At 37.2% G+C, this 24,124-nt stretch overlaps 1 protein-coding gene, 1 long non-coding RNA gene and 2 pseudogenes across 13 annotated transcripts; 3 read left to right on the forward strand and 1 right to left on the reverse strand.

The window, feature by feature from the left end:
* Positions 1 to 5,418: 5,418 nt before the first annotated feature.
* Positions 5,419 to 8,115, forward strand: LOC113284054 (annotated as a pseudogene).
* A 926-nt stretch (positions 8,116 to 9,041) lies between these two features.
* Positions 9,042 to 9,754, forward strand: LOC113284127 (annotated as a pseudogene).
* Positions 9,755 to 17,487: 7,733 nt separating this feature from the next.
* Positions 17,488 to 22,162, forward strand: LOC113283087. 12 transcript variants are annotated; one of them, XR_003327319.1, is made up of 7 exons: positions 17,488 to 17,793; positions 17,924 to 17,991; positions 18,188 to 18,338; positions 18,468 to 18,553; positions 18,671 to 19,022; positions 19,141 to 20,086; positions 21,374 to 22,162. It is a non-coding gene; the product is annotated as an uncharacterized LOC113283087 (long non-coding RNA). The 12 variants fall into 12 exon arrangements; XR_003327337.1 differs by having other exon boundaries at positions 18,204 to 18,338; XR_003327342.1 differs by having other exon boundaries at positions 18,266 to 18,338.
* A 596-nt stretch (positions 22,163 to 22,758) lies between these two features.
* Positions 22,759 to 23,805, reverse strand: LOC113283078 (protein CASPARIAN STRIP INTEGRITY FACTOR 1-like). Its single transcript, XM_026532235.1, has 3 exons — positions 23,566 to 23,805; positions 23,325 to 23,386; positions 22,759 to 23,171 (listed from the first exon to the last, which is right to left on the reverse strand). The coding sequence occupies exons 1-3, from the start codon at positions 23,648 to 23,650 to the stop codon at positions 23,016 to 23,018; spliced, it is 303 nt and encodes a 100-aa protein (XP_026388020.1). The 5' UTR covers positions 23,651 to 23,805; the 3' UTR covers positions 22,759 to 23,015.
* Between the last annotated feature and the right edge of the window lie 319 nt (positions 23,806 to 24,124).

Raw genomic sequence — 24,124 nt, forward strand, 5'->3', positions numbered from 1 at the left:
AAGAAGATATGCTTATTTTAAAGATAATAAATCCTTTACCGGTGGAACCAAATTTCCCGCAAATATTCTTTTTGAATGTTGAAGATGAAGGGTGCCTCTTATCCTTCTGTTGGGGTGCCGATAGTAATTTGGGTGCTGAGAACAAATTTGGGCTGCACATAACCGCGGGTTCCCCTTAGCCAAATCTGAGGTCCACTTAGCAAATGTCCTCCGGGGGTGCCTTTAGCAGTTTTTCGAGCCGATTCTTCCAAAAATACCTACAAACACACAAAACACCAAAATAAGTACAAAATGGAGTACCAACATAGAGAAAATTGAGGACAATTTAAAAACAAAAATGTGTCTATCAGGAAGTTACGAACTCCTAGCCGTAAACATTACTATGTCTGGGAATTCATCATTTCCCAGCCGTAAGTAGAGAAAAATATCGGCTTCCTAGCTGTAAATAAACTACTTACGGCTCAGAAAAGATGAACACCTAGCCGCCGTAAGTATTTTCTGAAACTGAAATTAAATCATACTTTGATCATTTTAACGTATTTAAGTAATCAAAAAAAAAATTAACGGGTTTGTCGATTCTTACCTAATAAAAGTTATGGATGGAAGACTATAAAGTTGTTTAGTTGTTTCGATTTCTTGATTTTGATCCCGTCAGAAAAACAAAAAATTGAGTTCATGATTTTGATCATAATTGATGAAGGAGAACAGAAGAGAAGGATAAGAATAATAGATTTAGTTTTTTTTTAATTAGATTAAACCGGATAATAAGATAATATGTTTAATTTAATCGGGTAGTTTTGATATTGTACATAGATTAGGTCCCATATCCAAGTTTTGGTTATAATTATCATTTTAAGCCCCAAAAACAAAGCCCCCTACAACCCCAATGATAGGATTCTTTGGATTATGTTTTTGTAGAATTTGCATCTGATATTTTGTAGAATAGCCGAATACAGCTTGGCAAGAGTCGAGTTTTTGCGGTTTTAGAACTAGATGACGGCGCACGGTGGGGGGCCGACAAAGAAATTGACCTGATCGGAAGCTACATTTTAGATCGAACCGGACGAAAACATATCTGAATTAATCTTGGCCGTATATTTGGTTCAATTTGATCCTACCCATCTTCATATAAAATCCCTGAACTTTAACGTTTTAGGTCTTTTTTTTTCTTCTCCTCCCCCACTTCTACACGCTTTCACCACCTCCTTCCTCTACATTAGAATCTTACTGCTTTTCCTGTACATTATGTTAGGTGGTGATGGATTTAGGGAAACAAACAGTGCTAGTGACAGTAGATTTGATGGTGGACAAATGTTGTGACTGACAGGATGCATATTTCTCATCACATAGAAGGCCTCCCTTTGGTCGGCCAATTACTAGATTAGTTTATGTCGTAGCTTAATTATGAACAGCAAAAACTTTAGACATACGAGCTACGAACGCCACCTCGTCTTTGTAATTGATTTAACAGTGTTTTAACTGATTAGTTTGTAATGTTTTGAATCCATGGATCTAATCTGAATTGTTTAACAGATTGCTGCTGCTAGACCTAAGAAGAAGAAGAAGAATACTAGGTAAGGTCATGTTTGGTCCAATCAACAAAATGCCCATGCAACAGACATCTCAAGTGGGAATGACTTAAACACAAGCAGATTCATACCGGGTTTGAAGTAATTGATTGCAAAAAAAAATCGGATCCGAAATAAAAAACATACCGGTTATTATTGATGCTGGTGTTGGTTCCATCTCCTCTATGATTTATCGGGTTAGTGTTTGCAGATGTAGTGTAGTGTACTTACAGCGACCAGGCCAGACAGAGAAGAGATTGAGACATCTTCCTCCCCTAAACTCTAAATGGGGGGGGGGGGGGGGGGGTGTGTTTCGGTTGATTGATACTATATTCTTCCCCCTTTGCATGAATAAGGGCCACCAACACTAAATTCGGAAGTGAGGATTAGATAAAACTAAATTGAGATTCTATTACTTAGTTTCATCATATCAGTTTAGTTTTCTCCGATATCTCACATCCGACAATTCCTTACATAGATGTGGCAGAGCTAAAGGGTGCTGAAGGGTCTCGAATCGTCTGTTACCTATGTCTCCCTATCCCCTATTTGCACCTATAACAGATTTTATACTTTGTTTTGGTCATTAGATGGCACCAAAGTCACCATTCTGTAGGTGCATACATGGAGTCAGGAAGGTATAGGGACAGAGGATACATCCCCAAGTCTCAAGTGAGACTGAACCATTTTTAATGCGACATAATTGTTTTTCCCTTCATTTACATGGCAGTAGCATTGCATATTGTTAAAGCTATGTGCATTGAGTTGTAATAACTTGTGGTAGTAGTTTTAGTTAAAAGTAACCCAATTTTGTTGAAGATTAACCTCATGTAGTAGGTCTTTTATTCTCAAGTTGATATCTCAACCTCAGAGGTTCGCTAACGTTATTTGTTTGTACCAGATGAAACTAAGAGCATGGCAAGTTTAAGATTTTAATCAGTATTTATCTAATACAGCACCTCCTTAAAAATGACTCAGCTTTTATTGCATTGGCTCCAGCTTTCATTCTCATGGCGACACAATTATTTAACATATGACAATGGCCGCATAGCTCAATTTTGTATGTCGCCATTTAACATATAACAGTCTATGGTACAATGTTTGAGCTTATGTAAATTTTCTCATAATAGGTGATAAAGAACGAACAGATGCCGAGTTTGTTTCAAGGATATGGAAATGGGCTTATTTCACTTGGGAAAGGAGAATTTGAAGGTTTGCGAGATTCTCCGAACAGATGGTGTTCATATTCTTTGAGCAAGATGCTAATTTTAAAAAGATCCTAATATACGCAGCTGATATACAGTGACCGGAACAAAGCTTTTGGAACATCTTCAGCTGGTGCATGGCAATGGTGGTGGAGCTGATGCAGCTGCTGGTGGCGTTAAGTTGAACAAGGTTTACATCTGTCTACAGGAACTATTTTATTTTGCTTCTACAACTGATGCATATTACTTGAGAGAGTTGGGAATTCCTACTTTTGGGTTCTCCCCAATGACGAATACTCCAACCTTGCTTCGCCGAGCACAATGAGGGGTATCATGATTAATTATGCTAGTTTTTTGTTATTCAACTTGTAGTGCTAATAATTTTCTTTTGATGTTTGGTACTTATATTTTTTTGCAGTGCCTAGAGGAAATCGTCTACATGAGAGGAATAAAGGCTTATGAATATGTGACCAGGACATTGGGTTCTTTTGAAAGAGGAAACCATGAATCAACGTAGAGCTGTGCCAAAAACATCAGGTGGGTCCTATTGTTCATTTCCTGACACATGTTAGAATTTTTTTATTACCATGATTAAGTCCAATGTGGATGAGCAAGAAGAGTACTAAATGAAACTTTCTTCGACATGTAGAAAGCTAATTGTCAATTCCACATGTTGCTGGCTGAAACCGCCAAAAAATCATGCCAGTTCTAAACTATACATATGACTAGTTAGGAAATTCATAGCCTTTATCAATTTGGAAAATTAACTGCTTTGGTTACTGTAAAATCGGTAGGCCTCCTTTAAAAAATTCATTATCTTCAATATTTACCATAGACAGACATAAAACTAAGATATACACCATGTCAATCCATTTCAGTCCTCAAACATGATGTAATCTACCCTGTCTTTGGTGTATGAATATTTCCATGATTTCAATGCGAAAACATCTATTTTTCTCGACTTAAATGTTGTAATAAGTTTTGAACCATTGATTCTTCACACGAAGAAGCAAAAAGCATGAATTTGCAATATTTATAAAACTGTGGATATTTTGCCTCCTTATATGCGTGCCCAGATTGTAAGTTCCAACTTCCAACCACAATGCTACTTTTTTCCGCGAACCAATATAGGCATTTCTAATCCACCTATATATGACCGAATTTGTTGTCTTGCATTATTTACTAGCTGAAACATGTTATATCTTATCTATACTGAATTGATGTCTTTGTCTCAGTTAGCTCTCTGGATAAGCTCTCAGGAAATCTAACCATCAGGGAACTAAACAAGTGCAATCTGACACGACTTGTGAAACTGTCTTGCGATTAGGTTTCTTAAGCATGAATAGCTGAAGCTTGATCAAAATCATAACTCATGGAAAGTTAGACCAAGCTCAGGTAAGACTGACTTAACTGTCCAGAGTCCTTGATTTATTATTAAAGTCAGATCACAAGAATTTCCCAAATTTATTAGGGGGTTTCAAATGTATGTCAAGTTCCTGTAAACATACAAACTTGCCCAAAAGAAGTTGCAAACCACCAAAGACCCTAACAAACCTGTCCTTCTAGACCGTTATTCTTCTGCTGTACTGCTAGCATGCATTTGGTACTCTTGTGCTTTAATATTCCCTTTCTGAACCTTCTAGGTACTAGTCTTCTGAAATATTCCTGCTAATTCTTGTTATAAATACCAAGCAATCTTCAAGCTTCATCCATCACTAGTTATGGTGTTAAAGTTGTAAGAGAGAGTTGTAGAAAACTGGACCTTTCGAGCACCTTTTATGCATGTGTATGCTTTAACTTCGGTCCAGTTCCCTCCAACATCTCACCTCCAACCTTAACTTGTTCGGATCTTGAACACGAAGAATGATTAATGTCTGGAAGTGAGAGTTGGACGAAACTAAATTTGATTATTTACCTTTGTTTACAATCAACTTAGTTTCCTCCAATATCTCACATCCAGTGCACACTAATACTGATAGAAAATTTCATTCTCTATTCTAAGCACCAAGCAGAAGCGAAAGAAGACAGTTAAAGCTGTAGATGAGAGTTTCAGAAAATTGAACCTGTACAGATGGTATTGATCATTTAATGGAGTATGCACTATGCATGGTTCAAGTTTCTGCAACTCTTCTTCTGCAACCTTCACTTTGTACTTGGAGAAAGAAAATGGTTCTTTTTCGGAAGTGAGGATTGGATAAAACTAAATTGAGACTTCATTACTTCGTTTTACTCGATTAATTTAGTAACTTTCTCCTACGTCTCACATCCGAAAATACCTTGAGCATCATGATGTGGCAGAGTTAGAGCCTAGAGGGTGCCGAAGGGGCTCGGATTCTCTCTTCCTGTTCTTCCTGACCCCTTATCTGCACCTATAGCAGATTTTTGGGTTTGGTTTGATTACTAGATGACACATAAGTCACCATTCTATAGCTGCACACATGGGGTCAGGAGGTATAGGAACGAGGGATATGAGCCCTAGTCGTAGAGTGTAGTATAACGAACCATAAATAATGCCGCTTAAGGGTTGTCCCCTTCTTTGGCATTGCAGTAACATTGCATATTGCTAGAAATTGACTATGGGCCGGATTGAGTTGTAATTACTTGTAGTAGTTTTAATGGAAAGTAAACCAATTTTGTTGTAGGTGAGAATGAATGGTCAGATGCTTGGAGTTTCACCCAAGGAACAGAAGAATCTTGTCTCAAGGATACACAATGGGCTTATTCCACTTGGGAAGGAGAATGTGCAGGTGTGTGGGATTCTCTAAGCAGACTGTCTTCTTCTTCTTTGAGCAAGATGCTAAATTTTACAAAGATCCTAATATTCTTTTCAACTTTATTGCAGCTGATTGACAGTTTTTGTTTTTCAATTGACACAAATTACAACGCAACTTGATTTTTTCAGAGTCATACTTGAAGCTACTATTAACAAGATACCTGATAGTTGTTAAAAAACAAACATATGAGTCTTTTTTGGATGCTAACTAAGTACAATTTGAAGTTAAAAGGCAAAGAAAAGTTCAATGCAAGGAAAATCAAGACAAAAAGTTATGCATAAACCAAAAAGACCCATCTTCAGAGATGGAGAGAGGAATATACTCGAAATATAGGTCTCTGCCTCCGCTCGTGTTTACTTTACCTTAATTGGCTTGAGCTGCTAGTTCTATTCGAGATGGTTGTTGCTTGATGGACAATATGTGTTAGTGTATGATATGTGTTTGGTTCTTGTATGCTGGTTGTCTCTCCGCTATTCCCGTGGAATGACAAGCCCTATTACCTCATAATGAGATGGGAACAATTCGCAAACACATGAATTCAAGTCCAGTGGTAAGACAAGTGGAAAGATTTCTCCTTTTCCTTACTGCTCTATTAGGGAGCTGGATAATGCCATCTCATATCCAGTGTGCATTAATACAAAACTTGCCCGAAAGAAGTTGAAAATCACCGGAGATTGTAATAAATTTGTCATTTCAGAACATTGTTTTTAAGTTATACTGCTAGCATGGATTTTGTGATGGGAGAATTGGAAAAATGCCCCAAAACTGGGTGCAATGTTGGAAATCTGCCCCAACATTTAAAAAGTTGGAAAACTGTCCCATTCCGTTAGAAATCCAGTTAAGTCACATGTGTGAGCTTATACATGCGAAAAAAAAGCCAAATATATCCTTCAGAATTCAGGGTTTGGGGTTCAAAATTCAGGATTCAAGGTTTAGGGTTCAAGGTTTAAGGTTCGGGTGGTGGTGGCGTCGGTTTAGTGGTGGTTCTGGTGGTGATGGTTGTCATACACATGTGACTTAACTGGGTTGGATGGCAATTTTAAGGGAATGGGGCATTTTTCCAACTATTTTTGACGTTAGGGCAGATTTCCAACATTACACCCCATATTGGGGCATTTTCCAAAGTTTCCCTTTTGTGATCTTGTGCTTTTAATATTACCTTTTTGAAACTTCTAGTTAGTTAAATAGCCTTCTGAAATGTTTTTGCTAACTCTTGTTATGATTATCGAGCAATCTCTTAATGTTTCATTTATCATTAATTATGGTGTTAAAGTCGTAAGCGAGAGTTAGGTGAAACTGGATATGTTTAGCAACTTTTATATATGTCATCAGGTATCAGGTATGCCTGGACATTGGTCAAGGATGTTTGATAATAGTGCTATGGAGAATTTGATGAAGAGTGTCGAAATTATAACTAAATATAGAGAGGGACGATTTGATTTGGTTAAAGCTGGATTGGCAATGAATTCAGAAGTTATATCTGTGAATCCTGTGTATATGAAAGCTGGTACTCCTTCGCCTACGGTGAGTTGTGTTATATCTGTTTGGCTGTATGGTTTGGTGTGAATGTTTTTGAATTTTGGGTGCTCAGAAGGGGTTTTGTGTAAACAGGGTTATCAAATGAATATGCAACCTTCAGAAGCGAAAGCAGGATTTAATATTCGAGTTCCGCCTACAGCAGACCCAGAGCTATTGAGAAAGAGAATTGTTGATGAATAGGCGCCACATTATAGAAATATGACATATGAGGTGAGCTTTTGGAAACTCTTATATTAGCTTAGTTATAGTTTATCTATGCAAGATTGAATCTGTTAAAGATTTATTAGGCGGAGACTTTTGGAACTTTACTGATGTAGCTTATACCAATTTATAGCATTAACAATGCAATTGCCGTTGTCGCATACCTGTAGGCTATAGGTAAAGAGCCTTAAAAACACTTGAAATTCTATGCCAAAATTGGGCAGTTAAGCTTTACGTACTGTGTACCCACCCTTCGTTTAGTTATTATTTGGCTCAGTCTGCTTAGATATTACTTTAGTCAACTCACTGGTCTGGGATGAAATGAGTGCACTGATAAACTGTACGAAGCAGCCTTTCTTGTGTCTGTAAGAATATCTGAACATCTTGGTTTATTATCACAGTTAAGGGAGGATGGGCCTGTTAAAGACAAGATGGGGAGTCCTCTAATGACATCAACCGGTGATACCAATCCATGGTGGGGTGTTTTCAAGGAAGCCATAGTTTCTGCTGGTGGAACGCTCTCTAAGCCTGAAATTTTGGCTTCTACAACTGATGCACGTTACATGAGAGAGTTGGGAATTCCTACTTTGGGTTCTCCCCAATGACGAATACTCCGATCCTGCTTCACGAGCACAATGAGGTATCATGATTAATTTTCAACATTTGTGTTTTTCCACATGTAGTGCTTGCTAATCATTATCTCCCGATTTTTTCTACTTGTATTTTTTGCAGTACCTAGAGGAAACCGTCTACATGAGAGGAATAAAGATATATGAATCTGTGATCAGGGCGTTGAGTTCTTTCGAAGGAGGGAACCATGAATCAACCTAGAGCTGTGCCAAAAAATCAGGTGGATCCTATCATTCATTTCCTGAAACATATTAGAGTTTGCTTATTACCATGATTGAGGCCAATGTGGATGAGCAGGATGGATGCTAAATGAAACTTTCTTTGTTTCATAGGGAATGAATTGTCAATTCCACGTGTTGCTGGCTTAAACGACCTTTCGCCAAAAACTCATCTTAGTTTTAACTTTTCTTGAAAAAGCAAAGGCTATGAATCCACACCCTTTATCTATTTGGGTACTTCACTGCTTTGGTTACTGTAAAATCCATAGGCCTCTTTTATACCAATTTCATTGTGTACCATAGACAGGCATAAAGTTAATATATACACCATGTCAATCCATTTCCTTCCTCAAGCATGATGTAATCTTCCGTTGCTTATTTATCCGATAATGCTCTTGCTGCTATTGGTGTATGAATATTTTCATGATTTGGATGGAAAGTTTTCTATATTTGTTGACTCAAATGTTATGATATGTTTTGAACTTTTGAGTCTTCAAATGAAGAAGCAAAAAGCATGAATTTGCCGAATTTATGATATTTGTGAAACTGTGGTTAGTTTGCCACCTAATATGTGTGCCCAGATTGTAATTGAATTTATGACTTTGTAAATTTGTTTTCTTGCATGATTTAGTAGCTGAATTGCTGAAACATGTTCTATCTATCCGTGCTAAATTGATGTCTTTGTTTCAGTTAGCTCTCGGGATAAGGTCTCAGGAAATCAACCCGTCAGCCATAACCTAAGCTAGTGCAATCTGACACAACTTCTTCTGCGAAGCAACTTCCGAAACTGTATAACGGTATGATTAATGTTAGTATAGTCCTGCACTTGTATGATTAATGTAAGTATAATCCTTATAACGGAACTGTTCCAAGGGCCAAGAAATCATTGTTGTGCTATCTTCTCAGGCTATGCTGAAAGATAAATGGGCATGTTGTTAGTCATCATGACCACCTTTCTCAATAAGTTTAACACTTCTCCCTCCATTGTCTATAAATTATGGTCGTATTTAATAAACGTTGGAACAAAGTAAACAGATTTATGCCGCTGTTGGTGTTTTGGTACATACGTTTGTGTTTTTCTTGTTAATTGGCTTATTCAAGCGTCCAAAGTCAACAAGATTGTTCTTGCTGGGTTAAGTGGGAGTGGGAAAACTGTTCTCTTTCATCCCTGGATCCAAATGAAGGAAGTTTTGTGGTGCACTCTGAATTCTCTAAGAAGGGCTAGATAAAGCTAGTCCTTGTAGTTGATGTTCCTGGACACTCTCAACTCAGACCAAAGCTTGACGAATACTTGCCTCAAGCAGCTGGCCGTATCTTTGTCATGGATGCTCTGGATTTTTTGCCAACCTGTATGAAATCTTGACCCATGCACCTGTAGTGAAGATGAATGCCCAGTGCGAATATTGTGCAACAAGACTGACAAAGTGAATGCCCACACCAAGAAATTCATCAAGAAGCAACTGGGCATCAAGGAATGCCATATCTGCTGCTATATGTCTACTGAGTTTGCATTCGGTGTGGCTGCGGGTGAGACTTTCACGTTTTCTTAGTGTCACAACAAGGGGGAATTATCTGGGCTCACAGGGGATGTATGTATCACAGGTGAGTGTATTGGTCTTTAACCTGTTTCGGAATTTGTACATTCTTTTTGAATTGTAAATCCATCTGTGAGTTTTCCGTTCTTAATTTTTGTTGGAATGAAAAACAAACTCAGATTTCGCCGCGGGCAGCAAATGTACTAGTGTGGGATTTCATCTTTCTATGGAATGGGTGATGGCCCCTTGTTGGTAACAGCATGATTGTAAAGCTGGTAAACTGCATCTTGTAAAATTAAGTTGAATTTTAAACTGAGTCAGATCTGTTGGCAATTCTTTGGAGCTTGTTTTACTCCATACTATGTTGAGTTCCAGGTGTTCACTGCAAGCTCTTATGTTTCCCTGTGGCGCCGTGAATTATGTTCACACACATGGCAGTCATTTTGGATACGTGTCACATACACGTGAATGAATGAGGTGTCATCACTCTCAGGTGCCACGGCCTTGGAATGATCGCTATAACTAAAAGGTAAGGAATTCATGGACCGACGGCACTTAACCATTGTAGACTACAGCAACTCCATGAAAACCAGGTGAGTTCCTGGCACTTCGGCTGTAGTAGGCGGGATGTAATATGCATTCTCTTTAGTCAGTTAAGTTCAATCTCTTCAAGTAAAACGGGTACAAATTATGTTGAGTGCAAAACTGAGTCAAATTTTCTTGGCAATTCTTTGGAGGTATTTGGGCAAAGATCATATATCCGTTCAATCTTGTTAGTGACAAGATATCTGTTTATTCCATGAATCAGATATCTTGGAATGTTGCAGAGGATGATTTTTTTTTTGTTTCTTTCTCTTTTGTTTAGGTTGGGCTTCCTCAACTCTGATATATATATATAGCCCATTATAATGCGCGATGTTTTCCCGTGCTATAAAAATCACGTGCAGAGGAGGATTTAGTCCCACATCACTCAAAACTGAAAAGTTTACTTGATATTTAGATCTCAAGATTCGAGAAATGAACGTCGAGCTTGGTCGCGCGAGCTTGTAACCCAAGTGGGGACATTAAGATGGTTGAACACTGGTCGGGTTTCACCCGGTAGGTGCTGGTGTGCACAATATGTTGACTTGCCCGCTCCAAGTTGGGAGTTGGTTGCATTGTCCGGGCGTAGGCTTGGGCCGTGTCATCACTATAGCAGAGGGCACTGCGTCAGGCTGGCTTCACAGAGCAACGAACACCTCTCCTTCTCGACAGTGGAAGGATCACGAGTCGATGTGCCCCAGTCCCAACTCAGCCCGGTGAGCCGAGTCAGTTGAACAACCACCCTTTTTACATACCAATATGTACGTTTTGCGAACACCATGAACTAATCGTTTAAACATGTGCAACACTCACATAGGAAGTTATCGTGATCAGCCCCGCTTGATTCTGTAAACTGTACTTGTGCCTGGAGCTGCTTGTGCAGTTCAACGAGATCGACGAGTTTATTTAGCTTTTACACTGGGACATTAAGATGGTTGAACACTGGTCGGGTTTCACCCGGTAGGTGCTGGTGCGCACAATATGTTGACTTGCCCGCTCCAAGTTGGGAGTTGGTTGCATTGTCCGGGCGTAGGCTTGGGCCGTGTCATCACTATAGCGGAGGGCACTGCGTCAGGCTGGCTTCACAGAGCAACGAACACCTCCCGCTTTCGACAGTGGAAGAATCACGAGTCGATGTGCCCCAGTCCCAACTCAGCCCGGTGAGCCGAGTCAGTTGAACAACCACCCTTTTTACATACCAAAATGTACGTTTTGCGAACACCATGAACTAATCGTTTAAACATGTGCAACACTCACATAGGAAGTTATCGTGATCAGCCCCGCTTGATTCTGTAAACTGTACTTGTGCCTGGAGCTGCTTGTGCAGTTCAACGAGATCGACGAGTTTATTTAGCTTTTGCACTGGGACATTAAGATGGTTGAACACTGGTCGGGTTTCACCCGGTAGGTGCTGGTGCGCACAATATGTTGACTTGCCCGCTCCAAGTTGGGAGTTGGTTGCATTGTTCGGTCGTAGGCTTGGGCCGTGTCATCACTATAGCGGAGGGCACTGCGTCAGGATGGCTTCACAGAGCAACGAACACCTCCCGCTCTCGACAGTGGAAGGATCACGAGTCGATGTGCCCCAGTCCCAACTCAGCCCGGTGAGCCGAGTCAGTTGAACAACCACCCTTTTTACATACCAATATGTACGTTTTGCGAACACCATGAACAAATCGTTTAAACATGTGCAACACTCACATAGGAAGTTATCGTGATCAGCCCCGCTTGATTCTGTAAACTGTACTTGTGCCTGGAGCTGCTTGTGCAGTTCAACGAGATCGACGAGTTTATTTAGCTTTTGCACTGGTAGATGCACATACAGCCCCAGAACTTCATTAAAGAAATCAAACTCGTTGAACGCTGATACATATCCATGCCTCACCCACTCCTCCTTCCAAATATCCATATTAGCATTGGGGCGATCGTCTTCCCAATTAGGCCAGTTTTTGTCAATCTTTGTGGTTAAGCTGCTTATCTGCACAGATGGATCAATATTTTAAAATTAGTTATAATCGGAAACTTCAAAAAGAAAACCAGAAAACAAACTGCATACCAAAGAATTTGTTGAGCCCCTGGAGCATGGGGATATATATGGTTGCTCTTCCCAGAAACCATCTAAATCTCAATCTCGAGTCGTTTATTCTGATTTTTGCACCTGTACAATAAAAATATAATTAGAAATCAATTATAAAAGTAGGTTATACTTATCAGAGGTAGAGATGGATAGGGAGGAGAGACAAATGAGAAAAAATACAATACAGATTAAAGCCTCCATCTAGGGGATAGTGATTTTTCTTTTTTTTGTAATGATTTTAATGGATCTAGTGATTGTGCTGCTAGTGTTAAAATATTTGGGAGTAAAAAGGGTGAAGTATCGAAATAAGGAGGGGATGGTAGATACAACATACGTGTGCTGAATGAATAGAATTTTGAAATGAATTTTGGTTAGTCATACTTTTCGTGGGTTGGTGCTGCCAACATTTAAGAATGAATTTTGGTTTCATAGAGTGTGAGATTCCTTCCTACCTACTTAGATGACCCTATAGTTATTGATTGTGGCCATTCTGACTGGGCTGAAATAACAAAATTCAAATTTCAATAGAATTCAGTTGAATTCCGAAACTGATTCAGCTGAATCTTAAACTGAAAAAAAATGACGACTTTGACAATGAACATGAAATTGAATACACTTTATATTAAAATTTGAACACGGTTACAATTTTAACAACATAAAATATCTCAAATTCAAAGAAAACATGTCTCCACCAAGTTAAAAATGTTCAACCAATATCTTTTCCACGTACTTGGGTTTGGATGTAGAATTATCAAAAAGGTTAGAACACTACGGAATTAAACTGGGAATTATCAACATCCCTTCACGGAATTAAACTGGGAATTATCAACATTCCTTCACGGAATTATCAACATCCCTTTTCGTAGATCGTTTAGACCTAATTCTTTTCTGTATTGTTCTAACCTTTTTTTTAGACTTTTCATTAGAAATTAACTTCTTAGGAGACGAGTTACATTTACACACCTCGGATGGATTTGATTTTAGAACAAGTTTGAACTTTTTTGCTAATAGACTGACACTTAGTTGCAGTTTGTTGACATATCTTACTTTATTTTTGTACTTGAAACAATTTGAGATCTCATGACCCTTAATGGTACAATAAGGACATGTCAATGTGGAGGATGGTTCGGGTACGATAGCCGAACATGCTGCTAAACAAAGCAAAGTACCTGAATCATAAGAGGTAGAGTTTTCTTTAGACAGGGAAAAATAGATTTTATCCTCCAAAGCGGTCGATGATGTTTCTCCAGGAAAAATATCAAGGTTGATATGAGTATTGCTACAGTTATCAAAATTGATGCTTTCACCCACACTTTATTTTTCATCTTCAGTTGAATCATAGTGATCATATGTTTAATCAAGAGTTACTACAAAACCTCTGTTCCCAGTTTATTTTCTACGATGTGGGCACTCAGTAGAAAAATGACCAAAGCCTTTACACTTGAAGCACTGTGGCATGCATATCCTCATCAGTGTCGACAGTATCCTTGTTTTTAGGAGGAACACGATCATGAGGCTTAACTGATTATCTAGGTTTATCTCTGGTGAACCGTTTACTTCTCTTCAAAAGAAGATCTCTAAATTGTCTTGTGATCAGGGAAATTGAATTATCAAGATCTTCATCTGATGATTCAGTTTCAGTAAGATCATCCACAAAGTTGTCAATACTTTTACTTTTATCAAGTAGTTTAGTGTTTTTTTTTACTTTGAACGCAATATCCTTTTCTTGTTTTGGTTAGATGTTCATGATCAAAGATCTTTAACTTTCCAACAAGAGTATTCCTGGAAACATTTTCAAGGTTATTTCCCTCAACGATGGCATGCTTCTTAGAATCGTATCTAGCTGGTAGAGACCTGAGAATTTTCATCACAATGTGCTTTTCATGAGTTGTCTTACCCAATGCAAATGATGCATTAAAAACTTCATACATTTTGTGATTAAACTCATCAAATGAATCTTCATCAGCCATACAAAGGTTTTCCCAATTAGAATTTAGGTTTTGAAGCCTAGCTTCTTTCTTAGAGGTATTCCCTTCAAATACTGTTTCTAAGATATCCCAAGCATCTTTAGACTTAGTGCACGTAGTCACATGATGCTGAAAATCTGGGGTAATGGCATGGATGATAACGTTTAATCCGTCAGAATTTTGCTTTGCAACACTAATCTCGACTTCACTATATTTACCAATATCCTTTACAACAGTTACACAGTCTATTGTAACCATTGGAGGATCATAGAAATTAACAACACGAACCCAGGATTGAAAATCACGCGCTTGTATAAACACACGCATAACAATTTTCCACCATAAGTAATTCGAACCATCGAAGACTGGTGGTACGTTTATAGAGATAGGACTTCTGTCCATATAGTCAGATTGCTACAAACACAAACATATGAGGTCTTAGCGTTTTTTCCTGCTCTAATACCAATTGAGAACGCGGGGGTATACAACCACACCCAATATTTGGTTCGGCAATATGTATGGAATAAACTCCAATATAATTTCGATAGCACCAACTTAAAAGTGAGACTCAATCAAGAAATATATCAAAGAGCTTTATATCTTTCTTAATACAATAAGTAAATCAACTAGATAGAAATCCACGAGACTGATTGATATGAGAATAACTCGGATGGTACCAAAGACCAATGGTCGAGTGTCATTCAAGTTCAATCCAACAAATAAGGTCGAATTTATCAACTGATTGAACTACGCACAACCCGTGATATTTTAATTATATAAACAAATATGATGTTGAAAAGAAATAACACAGACACCAAGAATTTTGTTAACGAGGAAACCACAAATGCAGAATAACCCCGAGACCTAGTCCATATTTGAACACCATACTGTATTAAGCCACTACAGACTCTAGCCTACTACAAGTTAACTTCGGACTGGAATGTAGTTGATCCCGAACCAAGTCTCACATTGATTAAGATACAATTGCGTTCCTTACGCCTCTTTAATCCCAGCAGGACTCTGCGCACTTGATTCCCTTAGCTGATCTCACCCACAACTAAGAGTTGCTACGACCCAAATTCAAAGACTTATAAACAAATCTGTCTCCAACAGATATGTATATCCTTTATTCTTTTTATTCCGTCTTTTGATACAAAGATCAAGGTGAACATGAACCAACCAATAATCTGGTCTTATACTCATGAAGAGCATCCTAGAAATATTAGTCATCTCACAATAACCTAACTGATTAACAGAAGAAGTTATTGCGGAATCACAAGAGTCTGAGATGATGAACTGTTGTAATTACATTTTATATCTTACCAACCGGAGATGATTCTCGAGTAAATCTTAGAGAAGATAAAACTCAATACGATAGAACAAGTAAGATCAGAATATGCAACTAGAGAGAAAATAGTTGGATCTGGCTTCACGAATCCCAAATAAAGTCTTCAAGTCGTTAACTTAATAATGGTTTTGGAAAACCTAGGTTAAAGGAGAATCGACTCTAGTTTACAACTAGGACACATGAGTGTGTCAGGATTAGGTTTCCCAGCTGATAGAATTCTCCCTTATATAAACTTTCAAATCAGGGTTGCTTACAATCAAAGCTAAGAAATCTTAGTAACAAAGCAATCGATATTCATTGTTAGATGAACTCCTGATTTAAGATTCAAGCTAAATCTGCTTAGAAACTAACCAATCAATCTCCACCGTTAGGTGGTATTAGCTTGATACACACAAATGAAATATATATATATAGATATGGATGAACCGTACCCAAACGTGTATACCTTATTGGCTCAATAATAGTTAACCGAAGTTAGCCATATTAACACTTATGACTTATACATATTAATCTAACAATTCTAGATCAAATATTATGATAAATCAATATAATCATGATAGATAATCAAATGAATCTAAATGTGTTTCAAGAGAGTTGTTCAAATGTTCATCATCTCATAGAAATATATATGAACCATTTGAGACAAAATCGACTTGGTTTGTAATTGTACAAAGTACTTATACGAGTACTAATTCATGATTATAATGTCACGGTTTGTAAAACTAGTTCGCATACCTTAATCATTAAAGTTCCAGAACGAAACTGAGTTCATGAGTATGAAAATCACACTTTACCGATTTTAAAATTTGACCACTATGTTCGCAAACTGTATACGTAAACAAAAGTTCGCAAATGATAATTCCGAACCTGAACTAGACTTCCACAGTGCACATACAAAGTATACATACTGTGATATATCCAGGTATTGGTAGTCGTTCTAAACTCTCATTTAATCATTGAAACATTCTTAGAAGACGACAATGGTAATCTTACACATACCACTAGATTCAAGCAATTTTCAAATAATTAATCGATCACTACAAAACTTCCCAAGTTAATATCAAATGACACTACATCGTATCCAGGATTTTGCAACGTTTTGGATTTTAGGTTTGCAACTTTTATTAACGTTGGACACTATTATCCATTGCTCATAACCACAAATACGTTGCAGCAAATCTGGAATATTAGAAATAAAAATGAATAGGGACACGCTTGCCTTTATTGGAATAGTTGGCGGGCTTAAATGTCCATCGAAAGTGATATACCTAATTAGAAATCAAATCCCTCTCCCTCATCCAACACTTACTTGTGAACCAGTATTAGCTCCCCTCTTTTTTCTTTTTCCTCTTCGTTGCTAAGGCTTAGTCTTATGGGAGAGTTTGGAAACTGCTAGATTGGCCATCCACGTCAGTTTGGGCGATCTCCTAAGTCCTATGGGCTAGATATCTAGTTGCGAGATTGGCCATACACGTCATCAGGGAGCGCCGAATCATTCGGCGTTTTGCACTTTTTCTTAGCGCCGAACGGTTCGGCGTTTTGGTTAATCTTTTAGCGCCGAACGGTTCGGCGCTTTAAATCTCAGCCGTTAGATTTTCTTAACGCCGAACCATTCAGCGTTTTGGACACTTTTTGAGCGCCGAACCATTCGGCATTTCTATCTCGCTGCTAGTGAAACTGCGAGCAAATACTAGGAGAGAAAAGTAGCCAGATTGAGTGTTAACTCTTTCCCAACGGTTTATTCACATTTTGCAACACATTTTGACCAATCTCTCCATCCAATCTCTCCCATAAGACTTAGCCTAAACCTAGATTTGTTAAAATCAAGCACAATCTTCGAAAAATATCTAAACGATCTTTTGTAAAACATAAGTCAATTAATCAAACTCGATTTCTATAAACCAAAACCCCTCAGAAATTAAACCCAATTCACTTGCCCAAATTTCGCTTTAAACCCTAGAAATGTGAAAAAAGTGATTTTCTCTAATCTGAAATGAGTTTACCTCATTGTTATTGATTTGTGAATCAAGTTTCTTTTGGATAGTTAAATATCGACCTCAACCAAAAGTCTCAGGTCTGAAATTTATCTATGTCAATCTTATGAAGAAGTTAAGTCAACAATTTGGGTTTTATTTACTTGGTGATTTTCAAGGTTTTATCTTAACAAAACCCTACGTCTTACTTATTCTACTCATCTATTTATGTTTGAAATTGATTAATGGGGTTGTTCATGATGATTAATTAAGTTGCTTATACAGTCATTTTTGCTTTTCTTGTTATAGTTGATGGCGGCTGTGTAAATGAAGGAGGTTAACTCTGTTGATTTGGTGGTGAAATTTGGTGGTGGCTGGTAAGTGTTGTTAAATTATTTGTTTCACCTGTATTTGTTGATGGGGGCTGTGCAAGGAAGAGTCTTTATACCCTGGGACATTAAATTTTTCTTGTAAGGATTTTCAATTACCTTGGGTGATGGCACTGGATCTCCTAGGTTCTTGCTTTGATGCCTCTCATTCCATTTATCTCTGCTTGCATATATGTGATGTTAGCTTATATCTCTACTAGAGAGAGAGTGTTCAAATATGCTGCTCAAGCCGCTCTCCACCACTTGGGAATGTTTTTACAAGGTAAACAGGCAGATGCACCTCAGATAGTCCTTCAGGTACTCAACATTGTTCTGCGCGAGCTTCCAACTTCTAGGTACAAGTCCCATATTATTGCGTTCTGGCTTTCTATTTTTTTTATATCAAAATTTTGAGATTTATGTTGATTCCATTGGTTATAATTGGTATGCTCCTGTTGGTCATTCATTTTATTCCCCGGGAGAAGACAGTCACTTGGTGAAGGCTTGGAAAGTTGGCGCTGTTTTTACCCGAGTATTCCCCCAACTTAAATGGGTCTTTCGTTGAATATTGGTGTGTTCTAATTTTTGGCTCTTCCTTCGGGAGGATGATATGTTTTCTAGGACTTAAGGTTTCAGTTAATCAAATTTCATTATGTCTGTGATGTATACATTGTGCTTTGGATTTCAGGAGAGCCTGTGGATCGGAAAGGGAGCTTGTTATTTGTCATAGTTTGATGGATTCGCTTTCTTACTGGGATGTAAAGTAGCGACTGTACTTTTAGAATGGGAAGGAAGTGAACCGGATTCAGGTTACGGGGGCTATGAAACGTTTACCATTTTATGTTTGTCTGCTTTCCTCATTGTTATACATATGTTGGAGTTAATAACTGTGATTCTCCGGTGATCGAAATTCAGTTGTATTTTAATTTTGTTATTAGATCGCCTGTATCAGGGAAGAACTCAATGTGAAGGTACCATATCAGGAGGGTTGTTGTAGAGACAGTAGCAGGATGTGGTAGTCATATATCTGTAAAGAATTGGTACAGCTTCTTTGCTAAGGAAGCTTTAGCTTTATTTCTTGCTTTTTTTTTGTTTTTTTACCAATGAGTTTGTGTTGAGTAAGTAAACCGTTCGATTCTTTTTAATTTCCTCTGTCAGGTTTTAGAGTGTGCAAAGCGTGACGGATGCTTTCTAAGTTGTATGCTAATGGGGAAGTTCACTTATCTAGTTTTCTGGTTTCTTTTGCAACATTTGTGCATAAAACTTATCGTGTCTTTGTTAATAATGTTCTCTTGTTGCCAACTCATCAGGCTGGTTTGCTTTTCCCCTCTCACGTATATTTGGTCACTACCCCTCACAGGTCTATTAGGTTGCTACATTAAGCTTTTGAGGAGATAGGGAGTTCCTTGTTCTTTGACCTAGTTTAGTTTGCTTCTTTTAAACTGTTGTGAACCTGTTACGATCATTTAGGTCAGGGTGACCTTTGAATTGTTCAGTATCTTTTAGGACCATTGGTTTGTCATTAACTTCTGAGTTTTTATGTAGATACCTGAGGTTTATTTCCTCCACCGTCCTGACCAGATAATCCCTGTTAGAATTCTCTACTTCTTTGCTTTGAAAAGAAATTTTGGTTACAGTTTGTCTTTTGTCTCTTTTTGAGTTCCTCCCCTCAGTATCGTGAAAAAGTTAATGTTTCTGTGGTTTATTTGCTGTCAGGGTGCTTGCCATCTCGTAGATTGGTGGAGGATGCGCCTGATTTAATTGGCTGTGGAGATTTGACCAGTCCGATGGGTGGTTTTGTATCTGAGTCTCTAGTTCTATTTTTTCAACTAATCTAATTTAAATATTTGCCTTACCTGTAACATATTATATTGTGCTTTGGATTTCAGGAGATCCCGTGGATTTGGCTATTCGTTTGGTATAACTAAATTTTACGAGGACCATAAGGTGAAAAATATAATATATAAAAACAAATCTAAACCAGAAAAATGTTCTCTCTCCCCGTTCCTCAGAAATCCAGAAATGAAATTTTATCTTGGTTTCAAAAAAAAATGAATAATGGAGATGAGGACTTCACTCGATTCGTTTTAGCTTCTTGGATTAGGTATGTAAAATCATTTTGTACTGGAATTTGCTTTAGGGTTTTGTAAAATTTACGGCTTTTGCTTGATTTGTTGCAAATATAACATCTATTTATGATTCATTTTATTAATTTCCAGTGAATTTATGAATGATGTTCTAGGGCTTTTTAATGAATGACAATATCAATTTAGTGTATTCTTTGATCTGTATAGATCATAGTCCGTTTGGTATTCTTATGCATTTTATTTGTTCATGAAGTTAGTAGAAATCAAGACTGTTAACTGTATATGGTGTTTGGGAAAGAAATGTATGTGTTTCACTGCAATTAACCGAATCTGATTTGATTATCAAAATAAGAATTAGGAAATAAAACTAAAATTCCTGCATTGTTATCTTCATTTTAAGCGTGTTTGCGTCTAGACTCTAGATTTATTTTTGTTCATATGAACTCTACCTTGCTCTAAGATATCATAGTGATATTGCATCGATGAATTCCATTGCAGATGTTTATGTGTTTCAGTTTCCATCTGGCAATAATAAGAGCCATCAGACAATATGGATTTCATGATGCTTGACCTTGCACCAGCATGCAAAAACTTCAAAGCTTATCGGCCAGACTTTATACTTATTCATATTTTAATTTTGGTTCGCACTTTGCACCCAACTCCTGCGTTTAGTCTTAAGTATAGACTTTATACTTATTCATAAAAGTGTGTGTACCATTGTCTCTGTATCTTGCAACAGACATTTTAGTAGCATCCCTCTTTGCTTACTGCCTGCCTTTGTATTGTCACATGAAATGAAATTGGCCCAGGTCATTGCAGCCTTTCATAAATTTATGAATGCCAAAGTAGATTTTAAGATTGTTATGAAATGATCTGCGCAAGAGATTGGTATACGTTGAAAACAGAGGTGCATTTCTGGCTTCCTGAGGTGTTCTTTTCCTACTATTACTGCCTTCTTTTACTTCTTTTTTTTTAATTTCTGTACCGATTCCCCTAACAGGAACTTGCCACACGTTAGTTTCATTTCTTTTGCTGAAGTGTTCTTTTAATCAAGTATTTAAAACATTTCACATGTAGCTTTTACATCTGTAGTTGGAAACTTTCCACTTTTTAAACATTTGTTGGTATAAAGAACCATTAGGTCCATTACTATTCAGACCTCGCTCCCGCTCCTGGTGACTAAGACCATTACTATTCATGTATCTTTGCTGTAACGTAAATTAGTATATATAGAGTTTCAAATTTGTATATTTGGTATTTGGTTAATTACTGTGTATGGTTCTCTGGATTTGTATGTTTTGTAGCATTAATCGGCAAAAGTATTAGCGAGGATTGGGTTCTTTGGATGATAGTGAGATGTTTGGGTCCTAGGTATTTATCAAAGAAGAATTTTACGATTAAGCCTGTCACCCATCAGCTGCGTTGATGCAGCTGGGATTCAACTATACCATACATTTTGTCGCTGGAACGTGTACCAAAAATGTTTATCCAGATGTCTTAACTTATGTGACAGAATTGTTGAAATATTAGCTTTTGAATGAGAAAAAAATATGATTCGTTTTACTGATGTGTTGAAAACGCTGAAAACAGAAAACACTAGAAAACTAGTTTGGTAGGCAAGTTTTTTGAAAACGTTTTCAGGTGTTTTCCGTTTTAGAAAACGAGAAAAATGAAAACGATAATTTATCGTTTTCACTGTTTTTTTTTTTTTTTTTCTGTCTTTCCTATTTTTGCTTTCTGCTTATGAAGAAAAGAAAAGAAGAAGAACTACAGTGGACGAATGAATGAGCAGAAAGCCATCTCCAATTGGTTCAACGGAAGTCTTCAATTACAAAACTCATTTGCTCAAACATATTGGTCAGATAGGTAACCTCGATTTTTTGGTCTTCAAACTTTGAAAGAGTTACTACCTCTAGTGATTACTTTCTTTGTAATATCCTTGTAAATGCAAAATTTGAATCCCGTGACAGTAAACATGTTCAAACTTTATCTTTCGGGTTTGGGATTCATTTTCAGTTACATGGCTAATGAATTTTAACTCAAAACCTGGTAATCTAGTAGATGCCAGCAAAGCGTTTGATGAAATGCATGAACGAGATATTGTTGCATAGATGGGTTATGTGCAAACCAAATAATTTAGTGAATCATTGAAATTATTTGAGATACCGATTGAGTTAATTTGATGCAATTCCTAATGGTTATATATGTTCTTCTTTCTTGGAAATACGGCTTAAACTTGATTTGCTAATGGAACATTAGTTTGTTTTGGGAAAATATGCAGCTAGGAAAATTTCCCATGAATGAGATGCAAGAACATTTGTTTTTAGCTGTATTGCTGACGTTTGTATTGCGATAGAACTATTTCACTAGAGCAGCGACATTATCGAAGATACTAACAGTTAGCTTGTCCTTAGATTTTTGAAAATGAATGAATAATGTGAACAGTTCGATATCACTTGGCTGATTTTCATCAAAATGTGTTTTTGAAAACAGTTTTTAATTTTCCTACCAAACATCTTTTCAACTTTAACAGAAAATGAAAACAATGAAAAGGGGTCTGTTTTAAAAACAGTTGAAAATTATTTTTGAAAACTGTTTCTGAAAATGGTACCAAACAGGCTCTTAGCGTTTGCCGAAAATTAGTGGTTGCTGATGTGCAACGCACACGGCTCTCAACTTGTGCCAAGGCTTGAAACAAACTTATTGTTCAAAACTTACTAGTAGTACTTATGCACACATAGACGTACATATTTGCAACAATACGTACAAACATAGACTTGCTCTTACAAATATTCCATATATACTACTTTGCTCTTACAAATATTCTGTATATACTACTTACGACTTTCAGAGTTTAATGTTTTACTACGTACTCAACGCACACATTTATAGCTAGTTTTTTTTCTTGGCGGTGCATCCTTCATCAGTAATGTTACTGTTCATTCATCAGTTAGGAATGAGTTTGAAAGGTGGCTTGACAAGAGTAGGAGAAGGATCATATCTTCCATAATCTTTTGTATTTACCCTTAAAAGCCTCTCATGAATTTCACTTGTCAAAGGTGCTTCATTCTTATGCTGTACCAACTTCCTTGATGACATCTCCTGCCAGTGTCGAGAAAAAAAGGAAACTCAAGTGAATCACCAGGCGGCAATTAAAAAGGAACACGAGAGCATATATATGAATATGAGAAGTAAGAAATGATGAAAAAGCTAGGCTCACCAAGTGACTGAGAATTTGAGAGAACACATAAATACCTGCTTATTAGTTGCACCCAAATCCATGGCTGCGGGTTTTTCAACAAACTTCCATTCACGACCTGCAAAAGCAACCAACAACATAATGGAAAAATAGAATTTAACAAATACAAAATTATGAAACAACGGACATATATAGCGCATTCGTTCATATCATAGTACGAGAATGAAATTGCTGATAGGGTTTGTGTAGTAGTTGGCGCATGCATGAGAAGTGAACCTACATATATATCATATGTACCTGCAGATGAAGTCGCACATAGTGATGAAGAGATGATGAGAAGAAATAGCAGACTGACAATCTTTTTCATGGCCATGAAACGCATAAATGTCAAGCAGAGTTTGATCAAAGGATTTTAAGAAACTAAAGGAGTTTTCCTTCTAAAACTATCAAGTACATTTAAAGGCTCTTTGGGAAAAAAGCAATACCATCTTTCTTAGAAGATAAATTTGAAAATAATTGCATTGGTTTAATTTTAATATATAATAATCAAACTTTATTTGCATGCTTTATTTATCATTTAAAAATTATTTGAAAAATGAAAATCAAAAGGTAAGGTAGACCACTTTGCTGTTGTTTAGGCACTAAGTCTAAGAAGTTAGTAAGTCCTTTTATTAGTTTAGTTAAATAACAACTATAACTGTGATAGTGGCAAGTGATTATTAACCCAACAATTTATGTTTTCTTTATCTTTGTGATGGTTTGCAATTGAAAAGATAAGAGACCGCATTAGGTGCGAGACAATCGATCAATCCACCAAATTGGAACGTAAATTCAACTAAAACTTGGGGTCCACTGG

Source organism: Papaver somniferum, chromosome 1, assembly GCF_003573695.1.
Source record: "Papaver somniferum cultivar HN1 chromosome 1, ASM357369v1, whole genome shotgun sequence".
NCBI classification, from domain to species: domain Eukaryota; kingdom Viridiplantae; phylum Streptophyta; class Magnoliopsida; order Ranunculales; family Papaveraceae; genus Papaver; species Papaver somniferum.

Coding starts and splice junctions, on each gene's coding strand:
- LOC113283078 (XM_026532235.1), bottom strand. CDS start 23,650: ATGCGTTTCATGGCCATGAAAAAGATTGTCAGTCTGCTATTTCTTCTC. Junction 23,387..23,565: donor ATGTGCGACTTCATCTGCAG/GTACATATGATA, acceptor TTGCTTTTGCAG/GTCGTGAATGGAAGTTTGTT. Junction 23,172..23,324: donor TGGGTGCAACTAATAAGCAG/GTATTTATGTGT, acceptor CGACACTGGCAG/GAGATGTCATCAAGGAAGTT.